General features: G+C 40.3%; 1 protein-coding gene across 3 annotated transcripts in view; it reads right to left on the bottom strand.

Annotated features, from left to right (window-relative positions):
• Window positions 1-15,012: 15,012 nt before the first annotated feature.
• PAX3 (paired box 3) overlaps window positions 15,013-23,836 on the bottom strand; it is a 122,139-nt gene continuing 113,315 nt past the window's right edge. For all 3 annotated transcript variants that reach the window (XM_073359957.1, XM_073359959.1, XM_073359958.1), the window contains 2 exons: window positions 17,057-17,303; window positions 15,013-16,508 (listed from right to left, as the gene is read on the bottom strand). In XM_073359957.1, the coding sequence (XP_073216058.1) occupies window positions 16,474-16,508; window positions 17,057-17,303 (282 nt within the window). In that variant the 3' untranslated portion in view covers window positions 15,013-16,473. The remainder of the gene's footprint in view (window positions 16,509-17,056; window positions 17,304-23,836) is intronic.

Below are 23,836 nucleotides of genomic sequence, written 5' to 3'. Positions count from 1 at the left end.
AGAGTTACTCATAGCCAGATCCTTTCACTCTTCTATTGAGTGTTACCATACCCCCATCAATTTCCATGACCCTACTCTTGGAGTAAGGTTCTCATGTGCGTAAGAGTAGCAGACTGGGCTCCAGATGAGGAAAGGCTTGCAGACAGAACACTGCTTACATGAGGGAGGATTTGAAGGCTCTGTGTGCATATGCACAAAAGAATTATAAAGTATGGAATGCACTTACTATAGTATACACACCCTCCTGAAGTGTATAGTATAGTATTGAAGTACTCAATGCTTTTTTTACCTCGCTCTTCACAGACAAGGTCAGCTCCTACACTGCTGTCCTGGGCAACACAGTATGGGGAGGAGGTGAACAGCCCTCAGTGGTGTAAGAACAGGTTAAGGACTATTTAGAAAAGCTGGACATGCACAAATCCATGGGTCCACATCTGATACATCCGAGGGTATTGAGGGAATGGCTGATGTGATTGCAGAGCCATTGGCCATTATCTTTGAAAACTCATGGCAATCAGGGGAGGTCCCAGATGACTGGAAACAGGAAAATATAGTGCCCATTTTTTAAAAAGGGAAGAAGTAGAACCCAGGGAACTACAAATCGGTCAGCCTCACCTCAGTCCCTGGAAAAATCATGGAGCAGGTCCTCAAGGAAACCATTTTGAAGCACTTGGAGGACAGGTAAGTGATCAGGAACAATCAACATGGATTTATCGAGGGCAACTCATGCCTGACCAACCTGATTGCCTTCTATGATTCTCTTCTATGATGAGATAACTGGCTCTGTGGATATGGGAAAAGCAGTGGACGTGGTATATCTTGAGTTTAGCAAAGCTTTTGATATGGTCTCCCACAGTATTCTTGCCAGCAAGTTAAAAAAGTATTAATTGAATGAATGGACTATAAGGTGGATAGAAAGCTGGCTAGATCATTGGGCTAAATGGGTAGTGATCAACAGCTCAATGTCTAGTTGGCAGCTGGTATCAAGCGGAATGCCCCAGGGGTTGGTCCTGGGGCCGGTTTTGTTTAACATCTTTATTAGTGATCTGGATGATGGGATAGCAAGTTCACAGATGACACTGAGCTGGGGGGAGAGTTGGGATAGGGTCCAGAATGACCTAGACAAATTGGAGGATCGGGCCAAAATAAATCTGATGAGGTTCAACAAGGACAAGTGCAGAGTCCTGCACTTAGGATGGAAGAATCCCATGTACCGTTACAGGCTCAGGACCGACTGGCTAAGCAGCAGTTCTGCAGAAAAGGACCTGGGGATTACAGTGGATGAGAAGCTGGATATGAGTCAGCAGTGTGCCCTTGTTGCCAAGAAGGCTAACGGCATATTGGGCTGCATTAGCAGGAGCATTGCCAGCAGATCGAGGGAAGTGATTATTCCCCTCTATTCAGCACTGGTGAGGCCACATCTGGAGTACTGAGTCCAGTTTTGGGCCTCCCACTACAGAAAGAATGTGGACAATTGGAGACAGTCCAGCAGAGGGTAACGAAAATCATCAGAGGGCTGGGACACATGACTTTGGAGGAGAGGCTGAAGGAACTGGGTTTGTTTAATCTGCAGAAGAGAAGAGTGATGGGGAAATTTGATAACAGCCTTCAACTACCTGAAGTGGGGTTCCAAAGAGGATGGAGCTCGGTTGTTCTCAGTGGTGGCAGATGACAGAACAAGGAGCAATGGTCTCAAATTGGGGGAGGTCTCGGTTGGATATTCGGAAACACTATTTCACTAGGAGGGTGGGGAAGCACTGGAATGGGTTACCTAGGGAGGTGGTGGAATCTCCAACCTTAGAGGTTTTCAAGGCCCGGCTTGACAAAGCCCTGGCTGGGATGATTTAGTCGGAGATCGGTCCTGCTTTGAACAGGGGGTTGGACTAGATGACCTCCTGAGGTCTCTTCCAACCCTGATATTCTATGATTCTTCCAAACTCAAAGGGTTAGATTGTGTCTTTAGGCACAGCTCTGAGTAAAGTGTGGTGCATAAAATGCAACACCCCAGCATCAGCTCCAGGAACTGAGGCACAGCTCCTGCAGAGGAATGGGGAGAAGGAAGTAATTTGCTGCTGGCCTATCATTACTCCACCCCTTGCATTGGGTCAGCTGTGCTGAACACACCCACTCCTGCAGAACCCCTTTATTCCTACACAACTGCACCAATGGTACAGATAGCCCAGAGAATAGTGAATGCGAGATGCTTATTATCTCTTATACTCCTGTGCAGACACATAGTCTAACTTACAGCCTAGCCCAAGGTGTTTCTGCACACTGACTTCATATTTACTTGAACAGATCAATGTTCTGTTAATATAAATTAATAATAATCCAGTGAAACTTCCTAGTAAATGCTGCTGTAAAATTGTTCTCTACCAACGCTGCCCCACCCCCATCCCCAAATAGCCAGAAGTGAATAATGGTATTTTGAGCAGGATCCTAAAGAATCATTTCCTTAGCATGGTCCAATTCTTTTAAAGACATAAGTACATAGAATTCTTCATATCTGGAGGGACAATAAGTGAAGATTAAAAAGAAAGTAAAAGATTAAAAGGGAAACGAATATAAGGGAAACTCAAAGGGGGGAAAAGATCAAAAAGAGGATTAACCATGTTACTTGTTGTTTTTCAGAAATTAAAAAAGTATGGTGGGTAAGGAATTTGTTTCCTTTTGGCTCTAGAAAAATGCCAATTATGGTAGCTAAACTGCTGGGATCGCATATCAGTATGCTTTGGAAATGTGAGAAATGGATGGGAAATATAAACACAGGGCAATAGCTTACAGTTATGTTATGAATTAAGCCAGAAAAATATCAAGATTTAGTCACTGAATAAGCTGCCAAAGTGAATCTTTCCTGATGAACTTGAGCAGAATCAGAATAGATGCCATAGTATTGTAGTTTCAGAAATCATAAGTCCCTGGTGCTCTTTACCTTCCTCACTCCACAGTCTTTACACACTCAAAACTCCCATTAAACTCAGTGCACAGGACTTTAAGACTGATCTCCAGTCCATTATTCTTTGTATTTTTTTTATAGAAGCCTTTAGGATAAAAGGCTCCGCCTTAGCTATGATGATCTCACCAGTCATTTTGCTAGACTAGTTTTCCTGGTTTTAAGTGGTTATTAAAAAATACTAAAATAAATAATAAATAATAATAATAATATTAATATGAAATGTAAGAAAACAGTTTCCTTTTGGGCCATAGTAATACTTAGCACTTATGTAACACTTTACTACTGAGGCATTCAAAGCTGTCTCGGGGATTTAGATGCACAATTCCCATTAAAATGGTTCAATGTGTCCAGATCTCCAAGGAGGCTTTGAAAATCACAGCATATGTCTTCAAAGTCATCTGTAAATATTAAGTAATTAAGCTTCACAACACCCCAGTGAAGTAGAATTATCCTTAATTTACAGATGGGCAAATGGAGAGCCAACTCCTCACTGGTTTTAATTCAGCAAAGTGGATAAACATGGGTTTAACTTTAAGCATGTGAGTAGTCCCACTCCAGTAAGAGTGCTCATCATGCTCTAAGTTATGTCCATATTTAAGTGCTTTGCTGTATTGGCACCATAATGCATATTTTTTCCACCAAGTTCAGCATATGTGGCAGAGCTGGGACAGGAACTTAGCAGTTCCTGATAACACATCCTATGCGCATACAGTGACATAAGGCCTGATCCAGCTTCCACTAAAGTTATTTGGAGTAAGATTAGGCCCATAAACTCAGTCTGGAATCTGTATTTTTTTTCCTATTCTCTTATAAAGTGTCATAACATCACTTCCAGAAGAAGCTTTGAAACCATTTAGTTAAAGCTGGGGAGACCTTATCCTGAAGGCAATGCTCCCCAACCAAACTGGGGCCCAATTTTCTCAAGAACTCAGCTCCCATTTAGAAACCCAGTTGAAGCACTTAGTGCTCAGATTTCCAAAAATTTTCAACACCCAACAGATCCTATGTGGGCAGGGGAGTGGGAGGGTGTGGCTGGATAGAAGGGGGAATGAGGAGATGTAGTGAGATTGTGGAGAAGAGGCAGCTGGCTCCAGGATGGGAAGGGGGTTGCCAGGGGTTCCTACTTACTCCCAGGCCTATTCTAGCCTCTCCAGGTCCTGCTCCCTGTTCCCCAACCCCATCCTGTGCCCCGTGGCAACCACTGTATCCCCTCTGGGTCCTGCTCTCACCTCCACCCCACTCAGGCAGGCGTAAATTTACAGGAGGACAGAGCAGCCTCAATATTTCCACTGCAGGAGTTCTAGCCCAGCCCCCACCTGGCAGTTCCACTCCCCCTGACTCCCATTGGGGATCAGACCTGTAGTCATAGCCCTGTACTTCAGGTATTGCAGGGCTAAAGCTCCATGACTGCCCAGGGGAGAGGGGAGCCACCTGCAATACTCCTTGTAGGGGAGCAGCAGACGCTAGCATACGCTAGTCTGGTTTACTATGACTACCTCCTCCTTGCCCCTTTTTGGGGAGGTTACACAGAGTGACAGCAATCCCTTGCCCTCCTCCAGTTGCACTGGGCCCGCCATGATTTAACCCATTATAATACTGGTGTTAAGATTTTTGAAAGTGACTACTTAGTCTAGGTGCCTCTGATTTTGGGTAGAAATGCATGGGAACCGGAATTTCCATTTCATGGGGAATTGTGAGATTTTTAAATTTGCCTAACCCTTTATCGAAATGCTTGTACTCAGTTTTTCTGAAATGTTGTCCTAACTGACATGTTCCCATGGAATGTGTCAATTTCCATCAGAAAATTTTCAACGCGCTCTAGTACTGAACAGGAGACGTTGTCAGAAAACGCCAAGCCTTCTGAATAGGAGGCTCTTCTAAGATGTTTCCAAGTTGGGCTCCCAAATGCTGGTACATCACAAACCACCAGTTACTTCTGAAAACCTTGACCTGAGGTTCTACAATGTGTAAAATGAACTTTAAGAAAATGAAGAAATGCAAATACTTACCAGTGATGTAGCAATGCTTTCCTCCCCATTACAGCCTGTTTAATGGGCGTTTGGGGTAAACTGGGAACTCAGGACTGCCTTGATAGGAGCACTAAACAAGATTTACATATTTTTATTTCATCAGACTAATTGCTATTTTTAAAAAATACACTTACCATTTAATGGGAATATGTGACAGCTAACCACGGCTGACACCACACCGATTAAAATTTGGACCTCTAGAAATGATCATATGAGTCGGTACTGTTTAAGATAAATAGCCAGCCTCTGTGGCTTGTGACTTTAATACTGTAGATTCCCCTCCTCTAGGAATGGAAATAGAAAGGGACACATAACAGACACTGACCGGGATTATACTACAACACATTTAAGTACACATCTCAGTTATAAAAGAAATACGCAACTGGACTTTGTTTTACACTTTGCTCTACAGGTATTTCTTTTTAATTATAATTTAAAGTAATTTAAGCCATCACCTTTCTAAATATCTTCCTTACCTTTTAAAAATAAAATACAAACTCAACTCACTAACTCAACATTTTACCTTTTTAATTGCTCATTTGGGTTTTCTTCGCTGCTTTGCATCTCTTTCCCCACCAAATTCAGCAAAGTCCCAATCTAAATTTAATTCTTTTGTTTAAAGTCACAAAATCAAGCAGAATGTGTAATTAAAATAAATGCTTATATTACAAGGGGGGCTTCAGTCAAAATGCCACAAAACTTTGAGGCTGAAGAAAGAAATCAATTAAATTTAAAGTGTGGCTGAGGTTTGCACATTTTTCTTTAAAAGAATGCTTGTAGCTTTCTCAGTAGATATAAAATAAAAGGTTAATGGAACATTTGGGACCTCTAGTTGGGAGTCAAAGCTGGGAATCAACCAAGCTAGGAACACTAGTGGCTAAGCCTGAGGCCTGATTTACACTTAAAACTTAGGTGGTCATAGCTACAGCACTAAGGGGGTGTGAAAAATCCATACCCTTGGGCCCTGTAGCTTTGCCAACCTAACCCTTGGTGTAGAAGCAGGTGGGCTGTTGGCAGAATGCTTCTGTTGCCCTACCTATTGTTACTCGGGGATTTGGAGTTCCTACAGCAGTGGAAAAACCCCTGCCATCACTGTAGGTTGTGACTATACTACAGGGTTATAGAAGCATAGCTAGGACTTCGTGATATTATCAACTACAGGAGGGATTTGCCCTTCAATTGTTCCCTGTATGCTGTTTGGCAGTGTAGCCACAAATTCTCTTCTGTCAGGAGAATTCCCCTAGCATAGGCTCCACAATGGGCTACCATAATGCCATCCTATGGTGTTTCCTTCCCCCTTGCAAGCCCTAGTGTAAGAGGAGTGACCCAGGCCATGTTCAGGAGGAGGCACGGAGTCACATTGCTCTCTGTGGAGGGTCTGTGAGGCTCCATGTTGCAGAGCCAACTATAGGGAGACCTCAGAGAGGTCTGGGGATTGCACCGGCTCCAGTGCCAGCTCAGAACTTAAAGTGGCTTAAAGCCAACTTTGTCCCAGCTCCACATGGGCTGACCAATTAATAAATTTGGTATCTAAAGTGTGGGTCCAGTCCCACATTGCTTATGCATGCAAAACGCTCATGGAAGGGAATCGGCCCAGTCCTGAAGGCCTTATTCAGGCAAAACTCCTGCTGGGGCAAATCTTCAAACAAGAGAAAAGTCAGAGTAGAAGGGTTGATGATGTGGGGAAGGGAGCTCCAAAGGAGAAGAGCTAGGCAGTGGTTCTCAAACTTTTGTACTGGTGCCCCCTTTCACATAGCAAGCCTCTGAGTGCGACCCCCCTTATAAATTAAAAACGCTTTTTTAATATATTTAATACCATTATAAATGCTGGAGGCACAGCAGGGTTTAGGGTGGAGGCTGACAGCTCACGACCTCCCCATGTAATAACCTCACAACCTCCTGAAGGGTCCCGACCCCCAGTCTGAGAACCCCTGACCTAGGGGGAACAAATCAGCAAGCAAGGTAAGTTCTGGATGGTCATGAGGCTGGCCTGCTGCAGGCAACTGTTAGCAATGGGGTAGAATAGTAGCCATCAGCCATTGCTTAGTGTTACGCTGGATCTGAACCTTGTCAATTAGTACTGTCCTACAGCCTTGTGACACCCACCATGATGTAGTATACATACAGGATTCATATGGTAGTGTGGAAACCAAGGGGAGTCTTCAGAGTAAGACTAGATGCCCTTCTGGAAGATATACTTCAGTTACATATAGTTGGGCTCAGTACAGGAAGAACCGGATTGAATTCTGTGGCCTACGTTATACAGGAGCTCAGACTAGATGATCTAATGATCTCATCTGGCCTCAAAATCTAAGAATGTGTGAAAACCCCTGTGTGATGCTCCACTGGTTTGTGTACATATACAAGCACCAAGGTAGTATTTGAAAAGCTTTTGGGCATTATATGCCTTTTAATCTGGCCGGTGTAAGAATTGCAGGATCAGAATCATGGACTATTCTTTTGAGAAAATCTATCACAGTAATTTTTAAAAGAAGCGGTACATCCATTCCGTAAGACATAGGCCATAGATATATAGTGGGAGGGTGGATGTATTTAAGAACATTGAACTGCACTTATAAGAAAAATAAGAATAATTGCACACAACAATCTACCCTACCGCGCTACATCGGCACATCTACACCCATGCAGCCGCACTGCTGTAGCACGTCTGGTGAAGACATGCTATGCTGATGGGAGAGCACTCTCCCGTCGACATAGTTACTCCATCTCCCGCCGACATAGCGCAGCGTGGACGCTGCTTTAAGTCAATGTAATTTGCATCGCTCGGGGGAGTGGCTTTTTCACACGCCTGAGTGATACAAGTTACATTGACTTAAGCGGTAGTGTAGAGAAGCCCTAAGAAAAACAGAAAGCATAGCCCTATAATCATACACAGCACAGAAAACCATATCAGCATGAGAACTGAAAGAAGGGAAGTGAGGTAAAGAAGAAACAAACAGCTTAACATTTGGTAGTGGCCTCAGGGATAAGCCTCACCAATGATGAAGATGCTGAATAGCTGATAAAACTTCTGAACGGTCTCCAAGTCTGAGACAAGCAAGCAATAGTTCTGCTCTTATCAGCAGCCACTCTTTCATATTTGTGTATGAAGCTAACTTTATTAAATTATTCAGCAAAGGTTCAAAGCAATGTGTCTTCCCAGGTTTATTGTGATTTTTTATGAAATAGGCTGAGTGGTTGGATAATAAACAGTGCATGTCCAAAGGCCATACTGGCTGGCCAGCCACAAGTGCTCGGCGTTATAAGCCCATTTGGTCATTGACTCCAAGGCAACACAAATGTATTAAACAATGTTTTAAACAATGTTGTTCCATTGGTTCTTTTTGCTGGTGTGCTGCACTTTGCCGCAGCTACTTGCTCGTGGGAACATGGTTTAACAGTAAGTCAACAAAGCATTTTCTGATTGGTCTGATCCAATCCTACATATGTGAGTTGAGTTCAAGGACTACTCCTATGAGACATGGTTTGTAGGATTAAGACCTGTCACATAATGACCACTCCACTGGCTGGGGACTGGCCAGAGCACTGCTTTCCAGCTTGGCCCACAGCATGACTTCGCCACCTTCCACATGTTTCCCACACATAGCCAGAGGCAATGGGTGGTGTACAGTCAGCAGTGCAAAACTCCTGTTGACTTCAGTGGGAGTAGTAGCAGGCTCCCTATTTTTGTATTTCAGTTATTGGTGCAAGTTTTTAACAGCATAATTCTAACTGACATCGCTATTTTCAGATGATAATTCTGAGTCTCTATATGTGTGTGCACTTGATATATATACATACATACAATATATAAAACTATATACAGAATATACTCACAGCCATGCAGATCTATTATGGGCTCTGCTTTATGAACATGGGGATGTTATATAAACACATGGCAGCAAAATATGTATCCTACATTATATGAAAAGCATTTAGCGGTCAACTGAAAATGTACAGCCGATGTTTGTCAGCCATTGGAAGATCCAAACCAGACTGAAAGTGGGAGCTGCTCCTCAGAAGGCAGCTTTTCATGCATCTGGTATGTGAAGCAATAGGAGCTAATACAATATTGTAATGAATCATTGGTAGAAGTTCAGGGGTTCGAGATATTGTTTTCGACAGTTTCATTGACAGTTGATGGCTTGAACTGATATTGTGGTCATTTTATATATTTCCTTATTAGGAATTACGTTTTATGGCGTTTAAAGCCAAAAGGAACCACATTACATACAGAACACATCGAAGGGCTTTCATAGTTGCTGACACATGAAAAACGTACCTGTTACACGTCAGCAACAATCAACAGCATTCTGGGAAAAGGAAGTAACTTTCATATATACCATTGCAGTGATTAGCATACTTTACTGACTACACTCAGCTGCACTCCTTTGAAAAATTAAAATATATCTTGGTTACATAAAGGTTAGTAACATTAGCTCTTTTTTTAACTGAATAAAATTGTATTGATTGTTCTATAAAGGAATGATGAAGATCTAGGTTACAGACTAAGGGCCAAATTTGTAGAGGTATGGAGATGCCTGAAGATGCAAGTAGACACCCAGTGGGATTTTCAAAACACCTACGTACCTAATGCCCATTGCAATCAGCCTAAGGCCCAGATTTGTAAAGGTACTCAGGCATTGCTGCACTCAGCATTGCAATGCTTAACTAATTTAGCAGCCTAAAACTCATTTTCTAAAGTGATTTTGGCCCTTAATTCCTTTAAATGTCAATGGATTTAGGCTCGTAAGTTCCTAAATCACTTTTGAAAATGAGATTTAGGCTTCTAAATTAGATTTGCATTGCAAAACTGAGTGCAGCAACGCCGAAATACTTTTACAAATCTGAGCCTGCATGGTTTTGAAAATCCCATGAAGCATTTATTTGTATCTTTAGGTGTCATACCTTTGAAAAACTGGCCCTAATCACTCTCACTCTCTCTCACACACACAGATTTTCAGACACATAAATTGTGGGTAGGTGCCTGACCCTTACTGACTTTCAAGGAGCTGCTAATGGCCATTTATATCTTTGAAAACCTCTCTACAACAGTGCTAACATTTACCAGCACTCGCCACACTGTGGTATCTCAAATACTGCCTTTGTTTCCAGTGGAAAACTCTGGCTTCCAGAGACCACTGTGCAAAAACTGTTGGAAAATGTAGATTATTTGAATGGTGACCACTGTATTACTGCCCAGAAAAAAAAATGGAAAATTGACACCATCTAAAAACATATAACTAGTGCAGCTTATTCAAAAATAACAAAAATAAGTAAAGAGGCATTAACATAGACCCCAAATCAAATAAGTACCAAGCTGCAAGGATTTTTTTGGTGGTGACTCAACATATAAATAAGAAAAGAAAAGAAAGAAAGAGAAAATATATGAAAAGTTTGGATGATGCCATAGAGCATAAAAGTAGTTTCTTAAAGGTCACGGCTATGCTCTTGATTGATCTTTAGATTGGAAGTGCTTCTGAGTTCTGGTATCTATTAAATAATTGATTGGTCACCCGCTGCACATAGGAATCCAGGAATGGAGTTCATATTACACAATATGTAGCCAGTTTATTTATATGGACAAAAAATCATTAGCTCATACTTGCTATCTCCAAAAGCAAACTGAAGCAGCGTTCATAGTTGGTATCAGTTTTACTTTCCAAGTGGTTAGGGTTCATATTTTGGCTGCATGTATGGCCCTCCAGAACCATTTCTGCTTAGAACTTGATAACAAAAACAAGAAACTAGTATAACCCATGACCCATGGAGCTATACAAAGGATCCACATAATTGTGAGCACTTCTGGCAAGCATTTCAGGAGGCATATCTTAAATCTCCTAATCTGGGGAGGAGATTCCTGGTTTTAGCCTCTACGTCCCCTGCTCCTCCCTTCCTTAAGGAATTTTCATCCCAATTCCCTGTTTCCAAGGATGATATGTGAGTGGGATGGTTGACTTTCTCCTCAGCCATGCTGTCTCTTGCTCTCCTGCTCTGCATAACTCTATCATATTATGAAGTGCTTGGGGGCAGAGAACAAAAAAGCCAAGTGACAGAGTAAATGAAGATGGAGTCAGCTCAAATGCTTGCCTTTTAGCTTCAGATCAGGAAAGCACTCTGTCACCAGCACTTCACTGATGGAGGAAAGGGAGAAATCACAGACAGTTCCCCCAGAGCTACAGTAACTGAGGAGGAGAAACTCCAGGAAGAGGATGGTGCTGAAATATAAGGATAACAGAAGAGAGCTCATGGTGCTTCATCTTAATGGCTAACATCACTTTGGAAAACCGCATGGCAAGAGACCACCCTGGCTTATTCAGGAGATCTTTAATGATCTGAAACTCAAAAGAAGAGTCCTACAAAAAGTGGAAACTAGGTCAAATTACAAAGGATGAATATAAACAAAACACAAATATGTGGGGACAAAATTAGAAAGGCCAAGGCACAAAACAAGATTAAACTAGCTAGAGCCGTATAGGGTAACAAGAAAACATTCTACAAATATATTAGAAGCAAGAGGAAGATCAAGGACAAGGTAGGCCCATTACTCAATGCAGGGGAAAAACAATAACAGAAAATGTGGAAATGGCAGAGGTGCTAAATGACTTTTTTGTTTCAGTTTTCACCAAAAAGTTTAGTAGTGATTGGACGTCTAACATAGTGAATGCCAGTGAAAATGAGGTAGGATCAGAGGCTAAAATAGGGAAAGAACAAGTTAAAATTACTTAGACAAGTTAGATGTCTTTGAGTCACCTGGGCCTGATGAAATGTAACCTAGAATACTCAAGGAACTGACTGAGGAGATATCTGAGCCATTAGCAATTATCTTTGAAAAGGCATGGAAGATGGCAGAGACTTCAGAGGACTGGAAAATGGCAAATATAGTGTCCATCTATAAAAAGGGGAATAAGGACAACTTGGGGAATTACGGACAAATCAGCTTAAGTTCTGTACCTGAAAAGATGATGGAGCAAATAATTAAGCAATTTGCAAACATCTAGAAGATAATAAGGTGATAAGTTACAGTCAGCATGGATTTGTCAAGAACAAATCATGTCAAACCAAACTAAGAGGTTTTTTTGACAGGATAATAAGCCTTGTGGATAGTGGGGAAGTGGTAGATGTGGCATAGCTTGATTTCAGTACGGCTTTTGATACCGTCTTGCATAAGCTTTTCATAAACAAACTAGGGAAATACAACCTAGATGGAGCTGCTATAAAGTGGATGCATAATTGGTTGAAGAACCATTCCCAGATAATAGTTATCAGCGGTTCACAGTTAAGCTGGAGGGGCATATCATAGAATCATAGAATATCAGGGTTGGAAGGGACCTCAGGAGGTCATCTAGTCCAACCCCCTGCTCAAAGTAGGACCAATCCCCAACTAAATCATCCCAGCCAGGGCTTTGTCAAGCCTGACCTTAAAAACTTCTTGGGAAGGAGATTCCACCACCTCCCTAAGTAACGCATTCCAGTGTTTCACCACCCTCATAGTGAAAAAGCTTTTCCTGTGGGGAAAAGTTTATCAAAGGTCCCACAAGGATCAGTTCTGGGTCACGTTCTGTTCAATATCTTCATCAATCATTTAGAAAATGGCATAGAGAGTACACTTATAAAGTGTGCAGATGCTATCAAGCTGGGAGGAGCTGCAAGTGCTTTGGAGGACAGGATTAAAATTCAGAACGCTCTGGACAACCTGGAGAAATGGCCTGAAGTAAATAGGATGAAATTCAACTAGGACAAATGCAAAGTACTCCAGTTAGGAAGGAACAATCAGTTGCACACATAAAAACTGAGAAATGACTTCCTAGGAAGGAGTACTGTGGAAAAGGATCTGGGGGTCATAGTAAAGAGGCATCAGAAGCTAAATATGAGTCAACAGTGTAACATTGTTGCAAAAAAAAGCAAACATCATTCTGGGATGTTTAAGCAGGAGTGTCGTAAGCAAGACACAAGAAGTAATTCTTCCACTCTACTCTGTGCTGATAAGGCCTCAAAAGGAGTATTCGCAAAAAGAAAAGGAGAACTTGTGGCACCTTAGAGACTAACAAATTTATGTGAGCATAAGCTTTCGTGAGCTACAGCTCACTTCATACTGAAACATACTGAAACAGGAGTATTGTGTCCAGTTCTGGGTGCCATATTTCGGGAAGGATAAGGACAAATTGGAGAAAGTCCAGAGAAGAGCAACAAAAATGATTAAAGAAAATATGACCTATGAGGGAAGGTTGACAAAACTGGGGTTGTTTGGTCTGGAGAAGAGAAGACTGAGGGGGACATGAGAACAGTTTTCAAGTACATAAAAGGCTGTTACAAGGAAGAGGGAGAAAAATTGTTCTCTTTAACCTCTGAGGATAGGACAAGAAGCAATGGGCTTAAATTATAGCAAGGGTGATTTAGGTTGGACATTTGGAAAAAATTTCTAACTGTCAGGGTGGTTAAGCACTGAAATAAATTGCCTAGGAAGGCTGTAGAATCTCCGTCATTGGAGATTTTTAAGAGCAAGTTAGACAAATACCTGTCAGGGATGGTCTAGATCAGTGGTTCTCAAAGCCAGTTCGCCACTTGTTCAGGGAAAGCCCCTGGCGGGCCGGACCAGTTTGTTTACCTGCCACGTCCGCAGGTTCAGCCGATCACGGCTCCCACTGGCTGTGGTTCGCCGCTCCAGGCCAATGGGGGCTGTGGGAAGCGGCGCGGGCCAAGAGATGTGCTGGCCACCCTTCCCGCAGCCCCCATTGCCCTGGAGCGGCTAACCGCGGCCAGTGGGAGCCGCAATCGGCCGAACCTGCGGATGCGGCAGGTAAACACACCATCCAGCCTGCCATGGGCTTTCTCTGAACAAGTGGCAGACCGGCTTTGAGAACCACTGGTCTAGATAATAATTAGTCCTGCCTTGAGTGCAGGCAACTGAGCTAGACCCCTTGAGGTCTCTTCCAGTTGTATGATTCTATGATCTGCGACGGTAGCATATATGAAGGAGCAACACTGTAATTACAGCCACTGTTTCCCACAGGCATATAGAATAACCAGAGTTTTTTCAATTTATTTTAAAATCCCCCCACCCCTTCCAGTGAAATAGAAGTAAAAGAAAAAAAAATTATGAAAACGTGGAAGAACTTCCCTGACTATACTATTTTAAAAATAATGTTACATTTCATTAAAAAAATTCATTAAATAATTTGAAAAATTTTGAATGAAATGTAAAAAATTCATTTTTCCAAAATGCAATTCTATTTTTTGACCAACCCTTTTGATAAATAAATAAGAAAATCATACATTTGACATTTCAATTAAAAAATCTGCATTTACAATCTACTTCGGAGGGAGGGACAGCTCAGTGGTTTGAGCATTGGCCTGCTAAACCCAGGGTTGTGAGTTCAATCCTTGAGGGGGCCATTTATGGATCTGGGGCAAAAATTGGGGATTGGTCCTGCTTTGAGCAGGGGGTTGGACTAGATAACCTCCTGCGGTCCCTTCCAACCCTGATATTCTATGATTCTACTTGTATGTAATACTGAATTAGAATGATTGATTCTTCTCTAGGGGAACATACATTTTAGCATGTAGACTGCAAAAATATTACAAATTGAGACTCTGCATTTTGTGAAATCATCCCAAGAGAGCGGCTCCCCTACCCCACACCTGAACCCCCCACCCCACCCTTTGCACCCACCCTGAACCCAAACCCTCACCCTACATCCCTACCCCCCCAGACACAGGTTCACCTCCTTGTCTTTCCTTACGCAGGTCTGGCAGAAGCACAATGCTTTCCTGCTGCAGTATGGGATACATACTTTGCAGAATGCCACATGAAAATGCATCGTGTAGTAATGAGTCTGTCATACAAACAGCCTGCAGGGCTCATATGCTGCTTATGGCCAGCCCTGTCTTAAATGTGTGCAGTGTTTATATAATAAAAACAGTTTGAATTGAAGATAACATGTTCCCCCCTCCCCTCGATATCCAGGTTAAATTGTATCAATATATTTAGCACAATACCACAGTTTAGGACAAATTAATCAGTGCTTTGCAAGTCTTCATAACTGTTTATTCATTATAAATAGTAAATATTTACTGCACTTTTTACATGAAAGACTTTTTTTTTTTACAACACATGTGTTGTTGGTAGAGGCTGCAACACAAAGATAATATTTCTTTTGTTCCATCACCTTTTCAGACCAATGCGTGAACTAATCTCTGTACTACACCTAGTCTCACTATCTCACTACTTCATAGTCCTTAATGCTAAAAGGAATGTATGTGTCCTACCTCATTCATTGTTCCAAGAATAAAGAGAAATAAATAACACTGCCTTCCATCTTCCTGTTCCTCTTAACATTTCAAAACACAAATTTATTGACATTCTAAAATGTCACAACACAACTTATGTAAACCTCGGTTCCTATTATTATTTTTTCTATATTAGCTATCACTGTATAATTTAAAAATACATGTCAGATACAAGGACATCTCTGTTCATGTCCTGTACATCACTAAAAGAGAATGTAAACGTAATCATTTCAAATGTATTGTTTCCTGAAAATGGTCATGTCTCGTGAGCCAGATTCTGTTATACTGCAGACTGCACCACTTCTGTATTTTATCATAATGAAACATGTACTGCAAAAATAAAAGTACCTGCAAAAATATAGTTCTATCTATATCACTTTGGATGGTCCCAAAGCTTGTGTGAGGTACATAGTATTGCACATTGTTAGGCAGTTATGGAAATCAAAGTCACTTTGTTTTGTTGTTGTTGTTGTTGTTTCCTTTTCCTTGTTTGTTTCAGAATGTAACATGGATTAGGAAAACTTCACACACACAAATTGCAAAAAATTTTCTTCGTTACACAGTATCTCATTCATTGTAAAGCAAAACTTGTATGTGACATTTCTTGACAACATGATTACAAAAGAATGATAAGATAACCATTAACTTGTTCTGGAAGTCTTTTACATCTATTCTAGCTTCCCACAGACCAGGACATTTCTTCTTGATGTCAATTTCCAGTGTGTAAAATCAAAATGTTCTCCTGCTCATGCTTCAGAAACTGAGCAGTTTTAAAGTTAGAATAAAGTCAGCATCAGATGTCAAGAGTCTGAGTTTGCAGAGCTCAACTATTAAGTTTTAGAATATTTTGTTTGTCCAGATCAATGCATGCTTTTTCAGCAACATAAAAATGGAATGTTTTGTCAGTCAGTGATTTTAAATACTTCAGCATTTTTTATACCTGCCCACGCTGAACTGTGTTGTATTTATTTATTTGTTTATTTTTTATTGCTCTTGGTCTTTGTCTTCTGAACTGTTATGTCCAACAAGTCCAAATGTCTATCGAAAGCAATGACTGGAGAAAAGAACATAATGATCCTGTATCTCTATTGTGATTGCCCCAGCTTGGGTTGCATTTTGGTGGGAAGATCCCTCCCATCCAAGCACTGGAGTGAGACCAGAAACAAGACAAGCTTTAACTTGAAGTGGACAGTTCATTTATGCAATATCTGGCTTCAGATAATGAAAGGCACCTGTAAGAAAGCAAAAGAAGCTTTTTAAGTCATGCTGTGACAACCTCACAGCAAGGGGCAATGTCAACTACAGGTTGACATTGTCATATTTAATACAAATATATCAAAGGAAAGAGACTAATATTTTTATTCCTAGGACAAGTTTGACAAAACTCTATGTATCTGGGAGTATATACTATAATGATTCTTGAGCTGACCTCATTAAAAACATGTGTTTCTAATACTGGAATGCCAGTGGTTATTTCATTTTGGACAACCCTTATGTTTTACCTAATGGCAATCAGGTTTCATGTCTCAACAATTAATAACATCAAGATGTTGTTGACATCACTTAAGAAAATAATTATGCAGCAGAAATCTTGCTTGAACAATCAGTTATCTTAGCAGCAAACATAGTTCTATTATGAAGAGAAGGAAAACTCATAGGTTAGAATCAATCCTCCCCATTTCCTTTGTTACAAGAAGAAAAATATACTGTAGCTAGATAGTTACCTTACTAATGATATGACCCAGTCATTACACAATATAAATATCCACCTAGTACTCACTTTGTCCATATTGTCCATACTGGTATCCTGTGACAGGGTCCATACTGTAACCTGTGGTGCTGTAAGTTGGTGGGCAGTAGGACTGTGATGTAGGCAGACTATCTAAACTTTTCATATGATCTAGTCTCTGACTGCAGCTGGCTGATACAGTAGTGGTTGGTTCTAGGCCCCCAGTTAAAGGTGAGAGGGCATAATCAGTTTGGGGCTGGTGAGGTACACCACCATGGTTAGTCAGGAGGCCCATTACCTAAAATAAAACGTATAGTAACAAATAAAGGTTAAAATGCATGAAGAACTGTATTTCATATACAGCTGCAAAAACAACTAGTGTCTGTTATTTAATTTCCCATGATATCTATTACTTGGTATTTAACTGCACTTCGGGTTCCTAATTCAAAGAGGAAAAAGGGTTACATCATGCATCTAAATAGTAACTTATGGCTGGCATTCCAGAAAAAATAATGTACAGGCATATAGGTGGGATAAAAACAAAACAAAACAAAACAGCTTTTATGCTCTTAAAATGTCTGATCACATGTCACAGCTGGAATTCCTATGGATGTTTATTCATTGGGGACTCGATGATGATAAAAAAGAAAAAGAGAAAATAGATCATCAGCCACAGTCCAAGTTTTCTTATGATGCTGTTCCCCAAACACAAAATCTTCATCATGCTTTATTCTCCAACCCAAGCCATTGTATATTCTTGATAAAGAATAGTGCAGCCAGAACAGAAATAACGATCAAAGTAGCCACATTAGAAAAGAGTGAGGTATTTATATGGCCAATTTAAAAATGCTAAATTAACTAGGGATATCTTAGGTTCCGATGTTGAGGCTCTTAAACTATAACATAGGAGCTTTGAAATGGAGTACTCATGAAATAGAGCCCACCGACTGTTCTAGTCAACTTGACCATATAAACAGCTCCTCTTTTCTAATGGGACTGTTTTTTCCTAGATATCCTATCTTTATATAAATTATTTTTTCTTCTTTTTTCCCCCCATGTTGTCATTGTAAACTTGTTTTCATCAAATATGTATTTTTGCTTTAGAAGAGTGGGGGGAAATAATCTGTAATTATATTGATGAAAAGTTCCCAACAGGAACTAAACTCTAGGGCTGACCAAACAATGGGGCAAAATAGTTTATGATTATTTAGATTTGCCTCAAAGCCCCAGGCATGGACCAGGACCCCACTGTTTAGGTGCTGTACAAACACACAACAACCAAATGATCCCTGCCCCCCCAAAACTTATTAATTAACATTTGTTCAGCTTCAAAAACGAACTTCAGTTCAATGTGTTCACTACATACTATAGGCAGCCCTCCAAATGCAGAGCCAGAGAAAGATCCGAGCACTCAAAAACACATTTGTCTACTGGCTAGGGGCAGAGTGTCCATAACTCTTATGTCGCTGGTATGAAGCATGTGCTTGCCTGAAAAGAATACTAGAAGAAGTGGGTTTTTTACCCACGAAAGCTTATGCCCAAATAAATCTGTTAGTCTTTAAGGTGCCACCGGACACCTAGTTGTTTTTGTGGATACAGACTAACATGGCATCACCTCTGATAGAAGAAAAAGATTACAGTGCTTGCTGTTAGAGTCATGCCACAAACTCCCTAGCCAATTCACTCCTCTCTAAAGGACAACAGTAGTGCTCTCTATCTAGCATGGCTTCAAGCCTCCAATGACTCTTGTAACTTCTTATAGATAAATGATTAACCAGAAAGTCAGAATCAGTAAAAAAAAAAAAAAAAGACTTTAGATTGCTTGAAAACATGTACTTGCTTGCCTCTAAAAATTCAATCCTCTGGCTGGACTTTTCTATGGAAGGTCAAGAGCACCTAAGTGATTTAGGAGCATAAATTAATTGTACTTGTGCTACTAAATCCCTTATTTCTGCAAATCTCTTCCTTGTACTGTAGCTTGATGTATGTTTCTTTTCAAAAGACTTCTATATTTTCACAGCATATGGTAAAGACAAGCACAGCTCTGAGAACTGCTCCCTTCTGCTAGCACATTTAGGCCTGATCTACACTTAAAAATTAGACCAACCTAGCTATGTTGCTCAGGGCTGTGAAAAATTCATGCCCTGCATGATGGGATTAGGATGACCTAACCTGCAGTATAGCTGCAGCAACATGGATGGAAAAATTCTTCTATCAACCTAACTACCATCAAAGCTGTGCTGCAATAGCAACTGTAGAGTAGACCAGCGATCGGCAACCTTTGGCACACGGCCCATCAGGGAAATCGGCTGGCGGGCCAGGATGGTTTGTTTACCTGCAGCGTCTGCAGGTTTGGCCGATCACAGCTCCCACTGGCCGCGGTTCACCGTTCCAGGCCAATGGGGGCTGCGGGAAGTGGCGTGGGCTGAGGGATGTGCTGGCTGCCTGAGCAAGGACCCTTAGAGCTGTTTGGGTGAACATGTTTATGCCCATCACCTTAAGCTACTTCTTAAAATAATTCTGACTTTTTCTACTTCTGTTCTCAATAGAAAGGGGCCCAAGATACATTTGGACGTAGATGCAAATTATGAACAACCCAAAGTTTGGGAGTGTTTTGATCCAGGGTTTTGGTGTGACCCATTATAGCGTTAGGGAGCAAGCTTTAAATGGGGATCTGGATCAGATTCTAAACTTCAGGTGTGCTTTCTATCTGGTGTTTTAGTTCAGGCCCACCTTTAGAAGGTTTATCCTTTTGCCGGCCATGTAGCCACTGAAAGTTGAAATGTACTGGTATTAGATGGGATCTCATTCAATATTTACCATAGATTAACTCAAGTTGTCAGTCATCTCTAATCAAGTGCAGATGCACTTAATAAATCAGATGCCTTTAACCATCTTGACAAGAGTGACAGCACTATATTTTCAAGGCTGAAATTTTTGATTTTGAACAGTAATTGTCTTCTCAGAAATGTCTTCTTCAGAAGCCTTAGGAATCATACTGCAGTTGATTAGCATCTAAATAATTAGATTTTTGGTCATGTCTATTTGAAAGCTATAAGGGAAGTAGCCTAAAGGCAGAAGTCTCTCTTATGGTATGTGTCATGACCTTATCACCCATGCGAGAAGTTACAGGAAGGGCATGAATGACTTTCACCTAATCAATTAGAAAGCCATTAAAGGTCCAATCCTGCAAGCTGCGACTTCTACTGCCCTCCATGAAGTAGATGGTGCTCAGCACCTCACAGGAGGCACTCTATCACTTCCAGATCTGGGTGCTGAAGGTGAGAACCTCCACTGATATAAACCACCAGAATCCCCCGCTTTCCCCCCTCCCAAAGGTAAATGGAGCTACGCAGATTTACTCCAACAATGGGTCTGGCCCTGAATGTGTAAAACCAAAATTATATACATATTCATTATGGGCATGATTCAGCTCCCATTAAAGTCAATAAAAAGATTCTCATTGACTTAAATGAGTGTTGGCTTAGGCCCTATGTCTTTAGAGCCAAGTGCTGCAGTTCTTATTCATGTTGAATTTTAATGAGGTCAAAAATCAAGTCTTAAGGTTTTGGCCACATGCCACATTTTGTTCATGATTAAAGTAGAACAATAAAAAACAAGTGTTTTCTATGTGGCATGAAACAAGTTTGGCTTGATAAGGAATACAGGGAGTACCCTTGAACTGATAAATATCCTTTCAGTTAATATAATAAAATAGAATATAATTGTCTACAGACTATGAATATTGTAAGACTATGTATCTCTAAATTCAATCTTGTTTCCAGACAAAATTGCTTTCTAATAAATATAGTGAACTGCAACAAGGACAACAGACAGAAACATTTTATTGAGCAATTTCCACCACCCTTCCTCAAACCAAAAACAAAACAAAAAAAAAACCCTCCACTTTTTTACAACAAAATCTCTGCTGATGGGAATGAGTGTAGTTGCACAGAAGTCAACAGAGAATCACACCAGTTGAGGTCATGCCCCAGTATGTATAAGCAGAAGTGGCTGATAAAAGCCTTAAAGTATGTAGACAACACTGGGTCCATTATCAGCTATTACATAAAATGTATCTATTATCAACAAAATAAAGCCCATTAAACTGAGATAAAGCTTATTCCATTTAAATGAAACATTATGCCAGTTAATGTGGTTGGTATTTTAGTAGGTGGACCCACCATAGACATAATAAAATTCTCATGTGTTTTAATTCATTTACGCATGCCTGCATTTAATATGCTTTGTGACCATAACTGCAATTAATATGATTTATGAGAAAAGAACATGAGTAATATTTTTGGGTACAGTGATACAATTTTTTCACCCTTCTCTAAACGAAAGATTTAATGAAACAGCTCAAGGAAAATTGTTGGCAGTTAACATATTAAGTTGAGCTGACAGAATCATGAGTAAACTTTAGTGGAGTTAATGATATCCTCTTATCTGACCCTGACACATTTGCAGCATGTAATTTACAGAAGCTCTGTCCAGGGAATCTTGACAAATGCTCCTAACGATGTCAGGGCAATGTTCCATTCTAATGTAAAACAGATGTGGGTCAGATACCCTCATTCATCACTAACACAGAAAATTTCAAACTGCTTCTAAGATGAATGACATTACCTGCTGTTAACCCTTCACTGCAGAAAATCTCTGAGAATCAAAATATCACACCAAAAAAGAGCACATTTTAAAGAGTGAGATTTTTAATGCACCAAAGAACTCAGGTAACATTTAAAAAATCCTGATGTAAAATCTGGATCAAATTTGTTTTGATTGATCAGAATCACTTTCAGCCAGACACATATATGAGACAGAGTCTATCCTAAATGGCAGATATCATGGGAGGAGAAGGGAGGGGAATAAGTTTTGTGGGAAATATTTAAATTGTTTCTTTTTCACAGAATTCAAAACAGACCTATTTTCTGGTTGTTGGGGGTTTTTTGGGCGGGGGAAGGAGTTGCAAAAGTTTTCATGACATTTTTATCAGTTGTTAATAGAATTTTTTATTGAAATTGTTTAAAATCATCAAACACTTCATTTACAGAAAACCATGTTCTTGGTAAATAAAATGTTCAGAAATGATTTTGATACAATTTGATTAAATTATTGATTAAAATATTCCACAATAGTTACTGAACATCAGAAAAGTTTGAAGATGTTAATTTTTTGTGAAAAGTCCTGTTTTGTGGTGAGTAACCTATTTTTCATCTGAAAAACATTTTGTGCAAAAAATTTCAGCCCACTGTGTGGCAGAGATATGTTTAGCATACAGAAAATCATGAGAGTTTTAAATTGTAGAGATTAAGAGCATCAAAAGCTTCTGAGGTGAATAATCTCTTACTATATGGCCCAAATAAAGTGAGTGATGAGTTGTAGGAATATTCACAACCAAAAATGAATCTTATATAATATTGTTTGAGGGCCAGTCACATGATGAAAATTGTCACATCTTACTTCTCCATTTCAGTGTCAGTATATTTTGTTGTAGTTCCTTTTCTACAATTTGATTATCTCATGGTTACTGAGACACAACAATAATGTTGGCTTAAATTTTCGGACATGACCAGTGATTTTGGGGACTTCAGTTTACAGGTGGTCAGCTTATAACACTTTCAGGAGACCTAATTTTCAGAAATGATGAGCACTTCCCCTCTAACAATCAGGTCCTCTTAAAGGTATCTTAAGTTAGGCATCCACAAGTGAAAGCATCCAAAGTCAGTGAGCACTTTTGAAAATTTAAGCCAATGTTATGCTTGTCTGATAGTAATTATGAGACCACAAAATTTCAGTTGTTTCCACCAAACTAAGTAAATGGAATGATGAAATCAACACAAAATCCCATGTGCTTAACATCATTAGTTACATCTATGTTTTTTCTCAGGAAACTCATGCTCAGACAAGTTACACAATGTGAACAAACTGCCTCCCTAGTAAAGAAATCCAGGACTTCTGGTTCATGCCAGTTGAACAATGCTCAAAGCTAAGACCACTTTTGACGCACATCATGAGCTTTTGATTGGTGTAGGCTCTCCTAGACTGATCCAACACGAAAAATGTATTTCTGTGGGCACCCAGATGTAGAACAATATTATTACAGCAATTATGCATAGTAAAGGAACCCACTGTTTTTATTTATTTCATTTTTAATGAGGCAGTGCAAGTTTTCAACTATTTGCTCTTGAGTTTTCCTATAAAAAACAGAATTTAATAAAACATCATGAGTGCGTCTTTCTTCTCACTGAAAGGCCATAATTCAATAGCTGACATGTCTTGAGCTGATAAAAACCAAGTGCACTCATACAGAACACAGTCATCCAAGAGAGCACCATAAACCTGCCTCAGTGAAAGGGCTATAGAATAATTATCTGGTTCAGAGAATGAAATGTTTGGACATTCCAAGAAGAAGCTGTGAAACAGCTCTAATGTTCAATGCTGTTCAAGGGAAAGGTTGTAGTTTTACTTCAGAATATTGCTGAGTGCCTGTTAAAGTGTGAGAACTGATAAGTATGCTGGAGGGCGCTGTGCCTTCTAATGCAACTGTGCAACTAACATAGCCAATGCATTCACCACCATAAAAGGACACTGCATACAGTCTCCAATTCTATTAGTGTGACCCACTTTTGGGAAGTGAGGGTTTAGTGATTTTCTAGGGTGGATGGGGTGAAAAAATATATCCATCAGAAAACAGGTTACAACCACCTGCTCTTCAGGTTCTTAGTGGTAAAAGCTTTTAACAGTGGGTATTTAAGGCTTTGTAACCTATGCGGATTTGTAAATGTAGAAAAGGAGTGGCCTGATGAACAACAATAAAAATATTTTTGT

This window comes from Lepidochelys kempii, chromosome 9 (genome assembly GCF_965140265.1).
Source record: "Lepidochelys kempii isolate rLepKem1 chromosome 9, rLepKem1.hap2, whole genome shotgun sequence".
Taxonomy (NCBI): domain Eukaryota; kingdom Metazoa; phylum Chordata; order Testudines; family Cheloniidae; genus Lepidochelys; species Lepidochelys kempii.
This window is presented reverse-complemented; position numbering and strand designations above follow the sequence as displayed.